The 11487-nt window shown below is 35.6% G+C and overlaps 1 protein-coding gene across 5 annotated transcripts in view; it reads right to left on the bottom strand.

Moving 5' to 3' along the window:
• Positions 1-1098: 1098 nt before the first annotated feature.
• Positions 1099-11487, bottom strand: part of sparcl1 (SPARC-like 1) — a 28668-nt gene continuing 18279 nt past the window's right edge. For 2 of the 5 annotated variants that reach the window (XM_067405419.1, XM_067405422.1), the window contains exons 2-12: positions 10005-10155; positions 9082-9137; positions 8029-8091; positions 6554-7504; positions 5969-6071; positions 5542-5663; positions 5229-5349; positions 3879-4015; positions 3566-3714; positions 1979-2127; positions 1099-1816 (exon numbers count right to left, since the gene is read on the bottom strand). In XM_067405419.1, coding sequence (XP_067261520.1) covers positions 1788-1816; positions 1979-2127; positions 3566-3714; positions 3879-4015; positions 5229-5349; positions 5542-5663; positions 5969-6071; positions 6554-7504; positions 8029-8091; positions 9082-9135 — 1878 coding nt within the window. In that variant the 5' untranslated portion in view covers positions 9136-9137; positions 10005-10155 and the 3' untranslated portion in view covers positions 1099-1787. Of the gene's footprint in view, positions 1817-1978; positions 2128-3565; positions 3715-3878; positions 4016-5228; positions 5350-5541; positions 5664-5968; positions 6072-6553; positions 7505-8028; positions 8092-9081; positions 9718-10004; positions 10156-11487 lie in introns of those variants that run through there. The other 3 variants (XM_067405420.1, XM_067405424.1, XM_067405423.1) reach the window with 3 other exon arrangements.

The raw sequence follows: 11487 nt of genomic DNA, 5'->3' as shown, positions 1-11487 counted from the left end.
CACTGATATCACAAAACAGTGCTCTCATTGAGAATGTTTAATTGAGTGTTTCAGTATTTGTTTATCTTATTTATACATCAGACAAGAAAAAGAATAACTCCTTAGCTAGGCCTATAGCTAAATGTGAATTGCTAAAATTCAAATGCGTCTTACACTAGTATTACACAAGCAGAGAAGCTTTAAAGATTGATAAACTGATTTAATCAATTTGAAGACTAAATAAAATATATTGATCACTTTATGTAGTCAAATGCATTGTTCGTTTTGAGTTGTGCCTTTCATAGCTTCCCTTTTTCACTTAGCGTGAAGTAGGCCTATGATCAGCAAAATGAAACACTTCACTTCACTCTTCACATGCAGATGTTTTGGGGATTTAGAGTATTTGTTCGAAAGCAATACAAGTCGAGGCCGGTAGTATCAGTAGTAGTATCGTTGACTTGTCTTGTGCATTATCTTTGTTGTTCCACTGACCTCTTTTACTTTCCTTCAGAATCCTTTCTGCAATTTTTTATCTCTTCCACTGAAATCTTAGCACCAGGTGGTCTTGTCTTATCAAGTGTGCAAAAATGTGCAAAATCCATAATCAAACTTATTCAACTCTTTGAGTCTGCCACAGGAGATACTGACACTCAGACTGTGCGGGAAGGAGGGAATCAAATAGTTCAAAAGTGATTCCTTAAATTAACTTCTTTTTCTTGTTTATTAGTTGTTGTTTTTTTTTTTTTTTTTTTTTTTTTTTTTGGTGAAGTAGGCCTATTCATTCTTCTTACAGAAAAAATAAATAAGAAGAAAAATACAGAGTATTTGTCCACCCATTCATTCTCCGAACAACCTGAGGGTCGCAAGGGCTTACAAGTGTCTGATGTGACATGTATTTCTAAATTATTTTAGTACATCTGGCAAATATTTTACGGGGTGCTACAAAAACTGATTTTTGATGAAGCGCTGTTTGTTGCATTGAGGCGGAGAAGACAACCATGTATCAACATACTCACAGAAGTCATTGTATTGTGCAGCACACAGTTATTACAGCAGTAATTTAATGACTTCCTAAGGGTTTTTTTTTTTATTATTATTATTTTTATTACAGTGGTCATAACCCACACATTACTTTTCCAAACACAGTAACATGTTGTAAGTGTGTGTAACAAAGCTTCCAAGGCTTGTTACAGAGGACATAAAACTTGCTATGCAAATTGAACTGGAACTTGATGATATTATCAGTTATCGAGTTTTAAGGAAGTCATGTTTAAGATTTATTTTACATGGTCATAAAAATGCTTGGTGGATTAAAAAAAACAACAAAACAAAAAAAAAACATTTAATTCCTGATTCATTCAAGACATTAATATCATTTGGAATAAATATGTAGGCTAAATATTCAACAACAAGCACATATAAGAGTGGCATTTTTCCTCATTATCTGAAATAATTTTGCAACATTTTTACAAAATCTCCTTTATTTTGTTCTTTTATTCACTATGTAAACTTTTCCCTCGCTGGAATGCATACAACAAACACTCAAACTAAAACTACACTTTTTAAATTCATTTTCTGAACTAAATTATTAACTATAGTTCCTTTCATTTTTAATAACCAATATGCTACACATATAATGCATCAAAAAGAAAAGGTTTTTAGACATTCTTGTCCATCATGATCATTAGACATAAAAGAAAAAAAACAGTACTATTTCACTGAACAGACCTCCAGCAGAATTATCTCTGCCACAGTTCTTCAAAGGAGACACAACCTTCATTTGCTCCTGTTTAGCCACTGGCTCGTGCTCAGAACAGCAGATTGGAATCCATATCCTCTATAGGAATGAAAATATGGAGAGTTGAAAAACCAACCTGGGTTGTTTATAAAGATTTTGATTTATTTAAAAAGTGTGCATAAATAATGCATTTAAAGAGAATGAATAATAAATTAAAAACTCTTGGAGCTGTTTAAGATGAGACCTTCAAAATACTCCTACCTTCCTTAATGCCAAAGCAGCTGCACCACTCTTTGAAGGAGACTAGTTTGTCCTTGTCAGCATCACACTTTTGGAAAAAGACTGAGGTGCAATGCTCCATGGGAACCAGGGGAACACGTAGTGGAGCCAGCTCAGAGTGAGAAAGAAACCTGCAACGGTATTATAAATATCCACTGGTGAAAAAAACCCTACTTAAAGGGTTAGTTCACCCAAAAATGAAAGTAATTTATTCCTTACCCTCATGCCGTTCCACACCCGTAAGACCTTCGTTAATCTTCAGAACACAAATTAAGATATTTTTGTTGAAATCCGATGGCTCAGTGAGGCCTGCATAGCCATCAATGACATTTCCTCTCTCAAGATCCGTTAATGTACTAAAAACATATTTAAATCAGGCCTCACGGAGCCATCGGATTTCAACAAAAATATCTTAATTTGCATTCCGAAGATTAACGAAGGTCTTACGGGTGTGCAACGGCATGAGGGTGAGTAATGAATGACAGAATTTTCATTTTTGGGTGAACTAACCCTTTAATATCATGATTCAGGTATTGTCCATTTGTAAAAGAAGAAAATGTAATTAACATACTTCATGCTCACAGTGTTCAATGGGGTTCTATATAGAACCCTTTATGCCAAAAAGGTTCTATATTAGGAGAAATGTCTTAAATAATTACATAAATACTTTTGTGTTTAACAGGTTATTTCGATTTTTTCTAGTTATAAAGTATGTTTACGACCTGTTTAATTAATGAAATTTAACCCCCAGTTTCACAGATAAGGCTTAAGCTAGTCCCAGACTAAAATGCATGTTTGAACTTTTTTAACTGTAAACAACTCGCAATGGCATATCTTAAAATATGTCACTGCCTTTGTTTTGTCTCAAGATGCACACAGTAATGTGTTTTCTAGGGTACGTTTATAAAAGCTACTTAAATACCCTAATTGAACTAAGGACTAATCCTGGCTTAAGCCCTGTCTGTGAAACCGGGCCTACATGAATTAAAAATAAATTAAATAAAACTAAATCCATAAAAAGATCTCTACCTAAAAGGTTCTGCCTGACCTTTTCTTTGAAATCACAAACCAACACAAGATTCTTAAAGCTACATACATCTATATAAGTAAGTGATGTGTAGGCAGATTGTCCTCAAAAGCACACACTGCAGCTTTAAAGCCTCTGTCTCAAAGGCTGACCACTGACGTTGTGGAGCATACTGGCACCGAGTCCCACTTTTTCTGGAAATGTCCCTCAACCACATCCTCACACCAGCTAAAAATATTACCGAACCTCCTGTATGAGTAAGTCAGAATTAGAATAGTCTCAGCCTCAGACGTCTTGCCCACATGAACTATTCACAAATGCACTACAAAATGGCTGATCTGATTTGGTAGCTTTAAGCAAGTTTCAGGAGTCAGATATTTTTAACAGTATTTTAGCCTAGCGTCCGGCTCTGCAAAACTGGCCAATATACTGTAAATGTCAAGTGAATGTGTCAACTTCATTTTACAGATATAATTGGGATTTCTCCTTTCCAATCAACTGAACAATATTGCAAGGAGAAATGTGTACACTCAGCCCCCCACCTGTCTGAAGGATGTTGGTCCATTTGTGCAAACTGCCAGTGCACTGGATAGATGTACATGTTGTAGTTCTTCTCAAAGTCCCGCAGTAGAAGCTCGACGGTGTGATCGCCTGCATGAAGACGCCTCTCACTCTCATAAATCTTCTGAACCTGTTGAGCAGAGCATTCATTCGTATTTGAAGGTTTTTCCAAAGTAGTACGTCTATGTTGTTTATTTTACTATAAATTGGGGAGCTGGGTAAAATTTGATATTTGAATAGGAGATGTGATATCTAAATAAAAAACTGTCTGTCCAATATCTCTGATAGCCATACCCTGATTCTTTGTTTAGCTGTGAGAAAGCCAGGAGACATGGAGTCATGCTCATATAACTGCAGAAGCACGTTCTTCAGCCAGTCCCGCATGCGCAGAGGGAACTGCACCAGCTCTGACTCTAGACATGGAGCAATAACTGCCAGACAAAACACACAAAATAAACATTAGGACAAATAAAATAGACAAAAATTCAACAACAGAAGATATATATTAAGAGCAGAGGTGCTCAAACGTTTTACTATGAAGGCCAAAAATAAAAATTGGTTGAGGGCTGTGGGGCCAAAAGTAAATGTTGCATTGTATCTGACTAAATGTACATAAAAAAAAAAAAAAAAAAAAAAAAAAAAAAAATTCCTTGTAGATATACTTGTTATTAAATTAGTTATCCTAATGGTAACACTTTGGTATGGGGAATGCATATTCATTATTAACTATGATTCTTGCCTCAATAAACTCTTAATTTACTGCTTAATAATAGTTAGTAAGGTAGTTGTTTGTTAAGTTTAGGTATGGGGTAGGATTTAGGGATGTAGAACATGGTCATGCAGAATAAGGCATACTAATAAACAGCTAATAAGTACTAACAAACAGCCAATATGCAAGCTAATAAGCAACTAGATAAAAGTGAGAATTGTTCCCCATAATAAATGGTTACCATACTAATTTTAAATGTTAATATGGATAGCTCAGAAAATGTTTCTGGATTTTGATTGCAGACTTTGGTGTCTTGTTAAAGGTGGGGTAAGCCATATTTCAAAAACACTGTTTGGAAGTTAGTCAGACCGACACCAACAACAAACTTGTAGGCAATCAGCATGACGGTCGAGGAGGCAGAACGAGCAAGAGGGAGATTTGAAGAAAGACTGCAAAAAGAGAGAGATGAGACACAATACAAAAGAGCTCAAAAGAAGATCACTGGAATGAAGGTGTATGACTGGGCAAGCTCTTTAGGACCCGCGTTAATATTAGGAAAGCTTTCCAGCGCTCAAGAGGGAGCTAAGCGGGGATGGCCAGAAAACAGACGTGGAGGCTGCTTTGATTCCGCTTCACATGTAAGTAACTCTGGGTTTGAGTGTCATTTATTGTCTGGAGCTGCTGTTCTGTTTGCGACTAACAAAAAATTCTTGTTTGTATTTATTCTTGTGTACTGTACGTTCATTTTTTGTGCTTCCTTGTCGTTCCATGTGCACTTTATTTTTCGTGAAGCATTTTGTTGCGTGTCAGCTAGGTGTGTTTCTAATGAGAAACATGGTTTGCTAAAATTATTAATCACATTAGCATCACTGCGAACCAAATTTTACCTTTCATGTGCTAACAATTAAAATAAGCATGTCAGAAGTGTTTCTTACATTTACAGGATCCAGTGTAGTCCAGGTGAAGTCTGTGGCCTATTTTGGTCCCATCAAGGCCACACTTGGTGGCAAAGAGTTGACAGGATGTGTCATATGTCTTATTGTCAGTTCCGCATACCTACAATGAAAATGTCCCGATGCCAATGGCTTATTATTAGCAAATTTTATTATACTTTTTTCTTTAATCAATATCTGTTACTTAATCAGTTTGATCAGTATTGGAATAAATATAAAGTTGTAAAAAAGCCATTTTATTGTAATCAGTTGAATTCAAATGAACAAATTATTTTGCAAGATTACACATACTTACATGGTCAAAATCGTTTAAACTGGGAGGACATTCTGACGGCTCCTGACACACACAGACGGGTTTGTTCTCATCATTTATTTTGCATGTCTTCCCTCTTTTACAGCGAAAGTTTTCACAGGGGTCTGGATAAAACAATGAAAGAATGTGCAAATATCTTATAGAATACTGTATCCTCAATTCAGAGTCCACTGCTGCTTTAAAAAGGCTCGCAAAGAGACATCTAATAAAGGTTATATATAACCTCCCTGTAAAAAAACACCAACATTCCTTTGCATCTGTTGGTTTGGATAGAGCCTAAACCAGGGGCTAAGGCTGTCATTGACTTCTTAAGCCAGGTCGGTTTAACAGTCTATGTTAAAGAAAAACTCTGCTCAGCAGATTCCTAATAAGAATTCGGCGCTATGGAGAGTGCAGAAACAACACTCACCAGCTGGCACCCCCTGTCTGCTGGGCCGATGGGTGGGTCGAATGTCAGGGTAAAGCTCCATAGTGGCCCTAATCTGTACTGGATTCATCCCCACCAAATGAGTCTGTAAAGAGACACACCAATTCTTACAGTCCAGAAATTACACCTAATGGTTAATTATGATGTCAATATATACTATATATAAACAATATGAAAACAAATACCAAATAGCTGTCCACCTTCACATTTACTAACTCCAAAAACAATTTAAAGTTTGCATCACATAACAGCTCTATAAATATGTTTATGCACTTGCAAAGCAAAGGCACAAGTCCTGTGAAACTCGAAAGTGTCATAGAAACAAGCTAAAATTGTGTAGTTCCTTCAGCAGATGTTATTTATATATTCTATTTGTGAATAGCATGTTAAACTGTTTGCAGTGTTTAGATGAAAAAGTATAATTCATTTAAAATACATTTCAATGAATCCACTAAAAGCACATATGTGCAGGATATAAACTAGCATGACTTGTCAAAGTTTTTAATCTAGAAAATTCACACTTTTTAATATTTTATAATAACAATGTATGTGTGATGTATTTTGTACCCATTTTCCATTCTTCTTTCTGGGTTTAGACTCTGTGTTTTCAGTGGGTTCCACCACTTTTTCTGGGTCTTTCCTCTCAGCATGTTCCTCATTGGCTTCCACTGCACCTGCTTGGTCACTTTGCATCTTCTCCAGCCGCTGGTTGTTTCGCTGCTTCTTGGCTTTGGTCTTTCCATGTCTATTACTTTCATTCTTTTGCTTCTTCTTCTCCTTTGCTTTCTTGCCACTAGAAAGAATAGTAGTTTCAGGTCCAATGCTATTCTTCTCATCCTGTTGATCACTCTTCTTTTTTTCATTGTAAGTGTCTTGAAAAGGCTCTTTCAGCTCATCTTGTGTTTGCTCTGCTGGCACTTCCTGCTCCTCTGCAGTGTCATCTGAATCGTTGTTGGATTGCTGGGAATCATAGTCCATTGTGGCTGTGGGTATCACATCTTTAATTGTTTTCGCCATGTCTTTTTCCATAGTGTTGATGGTTGAAGCTTTGGCCTCCTCTAGCTTGATGGATAGTGGCTGTGAGGCATCACGGTCAGCTGCATAGTCCAAATCCATTGGTATCTCTGAATCAGTGCTGCTGTCAGTCTCCTTTGCATCCTCACCTTCGCTCTTCTCAATTTCATCTTCATTCTCCATTGTAGGTTCTCCATTTTCCTTCCCCTCCTCCATCTCCTTAACTTCTTTGTCTTTTTCTGGACCGTCATTATCATCTTCATCCTCCTCCACAGTTTCCTCTGCCTCCTCAGAGACCTGCAGAAGCTGAGTCAGTGCCTCCTCACTCAGGAGCAAAGGTGTATTCTTATCACCTCCCTCTGAACCTTCAAGCTCTTCTGCTCCCGCTTGCTTCATCACCACATGGCTTTCCTTCTCTTCACTCATGTCCTCATCCTGAGAGCTGGACTCAAAAGGTAGAAATGTGGGAAGAACTCCATCCTTACTGTCATGAAGCTTCACTGACTTAAAATAAAACAATATTGTAAAAAGAAAAAAAAAATATATATATAAATGTTTTGAAATTTTACAAAAAAAGACTACATTTGAGGAACATAACAGATTAAAACATTTAAGATAGCAAGTTATATTTACAAAATATACAAAAAATAAAATGATTCCTGGTTGAATTAGTGTTCTTTAACAAATTGGTTGAGTGAATAATTCAATGATATGCTCATAAAGACAGTCAGTTGTTTTGTTCAGGTTTGCATCAGTTTTTTTTAACCAATCAATTTAACAAATGATTAAAGAGCCATTTAAAAAAACAAAAAAAACAAACAAACATGCAAATAAAAATAAAATTAAACAAATTGTAAAAAGTAAATGGTTGAAGCTTTATATACATATATACACACACACACACACACATATATATATACACTATATATATATAAAATGCATAAATGTGTATACTTTATCAGCATATTTAAAAAAAAAAAAATGCCACATAGCTAGAAGCACATTTCAGTGTTAAAGTAGAGAATCACCTGCTCTTGTGGAGTTGGGCTGTGTTTGACATGCTGATGTTTTTCATGAGGCTTACATTGTACCTAAAAATAGTAAATAAATAAATAAATAATACAAATAATAATAATAATAATAATAATAATTGTTATGGTATCGTATGGTTTATGAAAGTTGAAAGCTATATTTTGACAGCTTAGCCTTATCTTATCAGTTCCTACTTCCATGTACCAATAAGTATGACAGAATACCATACCATGTTGAAGTTATGTTCAAAACATTTTTTTTTTTTTCAGCATAGAATTTTGCAAAGATGTGCCACACATGATGTTCACTCTTTACAGAACCAACTGTATTTACCCAGACAACAATCTTGTTTCGTCTGCACGACTCATAAAATTACAACATATTGCTTTTCATGTTATCTCCTTCCAACTCCTTCCAGTTTGAGATTATCTTTGCCAAACTTCTCTCTTCATGTTCTAATTTCCTGGAGGAATGCATATATTATTCCAGTGAAGTATTGTCTTTCTATATCCTGATAAGGAACTAATGTTGAGAGTCCGCTTACATTACATTCTCCTAGCTGAATTGGAAAACATGCCTAGGTCTTATGATTTAAGCGAGGCATTTTGTCATTTTAAAGCTACACAATTATCCTATCATCAGCCATGGAACTGTGGGATTGATTTACTGCCCAGCAGAACTCCATTTAAGAGTTGGTCTACTCCCTTTCCAATCCCAAGTGTAAGGCAATGGAATAATATATAGCGATGTTTGTGATTAGCTGTGTCAAACCCTCTCGGTTGACCCTGGTCATATATTACAACAGATTTCATTACAGCTTACAATGTTCCTGTTGATTTATCTATACACTTGATATCATTTGGCTCTCTAAAAGCTCCTTGTCTCAAATTCCCAGTACACACTTGCTTTTTGATCTATGTTCTTGGAAATGTTTTTTTGGGTCGGTGTTTGATTCCGTTTGGTTCTTTGACCTTTGGACATGATGTTGTAGATTTTGATTATGAGAAGGATCATAGAAATGTTGCTGAATGTTTGGATCTTTTACTCACATATGCAGCCAGTGCAGAGACCAAAAAGCAGAAGAGAAACAGGTCTTTCTTCATTTCTAGAAAAAAAAAAACAGAAAAGGAAAAAAAAAAAAAAAATCAAACATAACTTGTATGGATGTCACCCCAGTCCTGTGCCCTATCTTAAAACTTCCTGAAAAACTTTAAGTCACATGATTTCACCATTCCCTATTCTTTCTATCTAAGAATTCTGTTTTACTGCCCTCTGGGCCGTTCTCACACAGGGTTCAGGGTTCTCCATCTGTATGCTGGACATACTCCTGTCATGACACCCCAGCATAAATCAGCCGCCTCAGTTGTCGTGGCAACAGGGCCCAGGAGATGAGCCCTGTTCAAAAGTCACATTCAAAGTCCGGAGGGGCAAAACAAACATCAGAAGCTACTAGACTGGAAAAAGAGTTGACTAAGTACACAAGCTTTTTGCCTCCTGCACAGAGACAATATGCCTATTACAGGCCATGTTGATGTGGACAATGGCTTGGGTGCAATGGTATGAAGATACTTCTCTCCAGAAGATGATAAATAACTTTTCATTATTTAATAAAAAATATGTATTTATTTTACTATTTTGCCTGTAAGAAAGAAATGCAAAAAAATATTTTTAAACATTAAAAAACATTTTAAATGAATATTTGTCAGTGCATATATTAATTCCTGATTATTTATCATGTGAGATACTTTTTAAATAGATTCAAATAAAACACATAGAATCATTTAAATAAAGCAGAATAAATATATTAAATGACAATATTTACATTCTTAATGATGACACCAACATGATTTACATCATGCATACAGTATTTGTTTTCTATTTTATTTACTTTTTATATTACCTTATTATTTCAGAAGTGATCATTCAGTTTTTTCAATCCACAGTAACAAGAAATTGGAAATTTGAGACTTACCTGAGCTGTGAGGTTGCCAACAGAAAGGGGAGGAATCTTAAATCTTTAAATTTCACGTTGCAGAAAGTCACAGAGAGGCAGCCAGTCAAAGTACCTCTGACTCCCTTATGCCTCCCCCTCAGCACTGTACATCAGATGCCCTTCATCTGTTCTGGGGCACAAAGAGAGACAACTAACTGAAGCTTCAGGAGGGGTGGGGGTGGGGTGAAGAACAGAGAGTTGGAGAGTGACACAAAACTACAACGTAATACTTTGAACTAACTTTCCATTTTATTATCAGTTTTGGATTAAAATTGTTAACATTTTATTTGAACAGGCTAGTTGTGCTTTTCCAAAAAAATGTAATAAATCTGTGGGGAAAACAAAGAAGGAACCCTCCTGGTACTTGGCAGATTGTCAGATCTTGAGCATTTGAGCAGCCTGGGACAGGGAATTTTGATAATGCAGATATTAAAAGCCACCCGTAGATGGCGCTCAGTGCTTTTTGCAGACCTTGAATCTTTGCCAACTGGTTGTCTGTCTATTTTATTAACTGTACACCTAATTTGGTTACAGAGCATCAGTTTATTTAGGTTTATTTAATAAAATAAACATGACAAACACATACACACACATTCCATAGACATAATGATTTTTATACTGTACAAAATGTATATTTTATCCCATAACCCTACCCCTAAACCTACCCATCACAGAAAACCTTTTGCATTTTTACATTTTAAAAAAAAAAAGTTAACCAAAAATGAAAATTCTGTCATTACTTACCCTCATGTAGTTCCACACCCGTAAGACCCTCATTCATCTTTGGAACACAATTTAATATATTTTTTGATGAAATCAGAGAGGTATATGACTCCTCCATAGACAGTAATTTAACCACCGTCAAGGTCAAGAAAGATACTAAAGACATTGTTAAAATAGTCCATGCGACTATAGTGGTTAAACCTCAAAGGATTAGTTCACTTTCAAAAAAAAAAAAAAAAATGTTCCTGATAATTTACTCACCCCCGTCATTCAAGATGTTCATGTCTTTTTTTTTTTTTTTTCAGTCGAAAAGAAATTAAGGTTTTTGATGATAACATTCCAGGATTATTCCTCTTATTAGAGGACTTCAATGGCCTCCAAATGGTTGAATTAGTGTTAATGCAGCTAAAATGTGTTTAAATAAAGCATATACATTTACATTTTTTTCGCTAGATAAGACCCTTATTCCTCGTCTGGTATCGTTTAAAGCCCTTTGAAGCTGCACTGAAACTGTAATTTTGACCTTCAACCATTTGGAGGCCATTGAAGTCCACTATAAAGGAGAATAATCCTGGAATGTTTTCATCAAAAACCTTAATTTCTTTTCGACTGAAGAAAGACATGAACATCTTGGATGACATGGGGGTGAGTAAATTATCAGGACAATTTTATTTGAAAGTGGATTAATCCTTTAACTTTATGAAGCGACGAGAATCCTTTTTGTGTGCAAAAACAAAAC

Source organism: Chanodichthys erythropterus, chromosome 12 (assembly GCF_024489055.1).
Source record: "Chanodichthys erythropterus isolate Z2021 chromosome 12, ASM2448905v1, whole genome shotgun sequence".
NCBI lineage: Eukaryota > Metazoa > Chordata > Actinopteri > Cypriniformes > Xenocyprididae > Chanodichthys > Chanodichthys erythropterus.
This window is presented reverse-complemented; position numbering and strand designations above follow the sequence as displayed.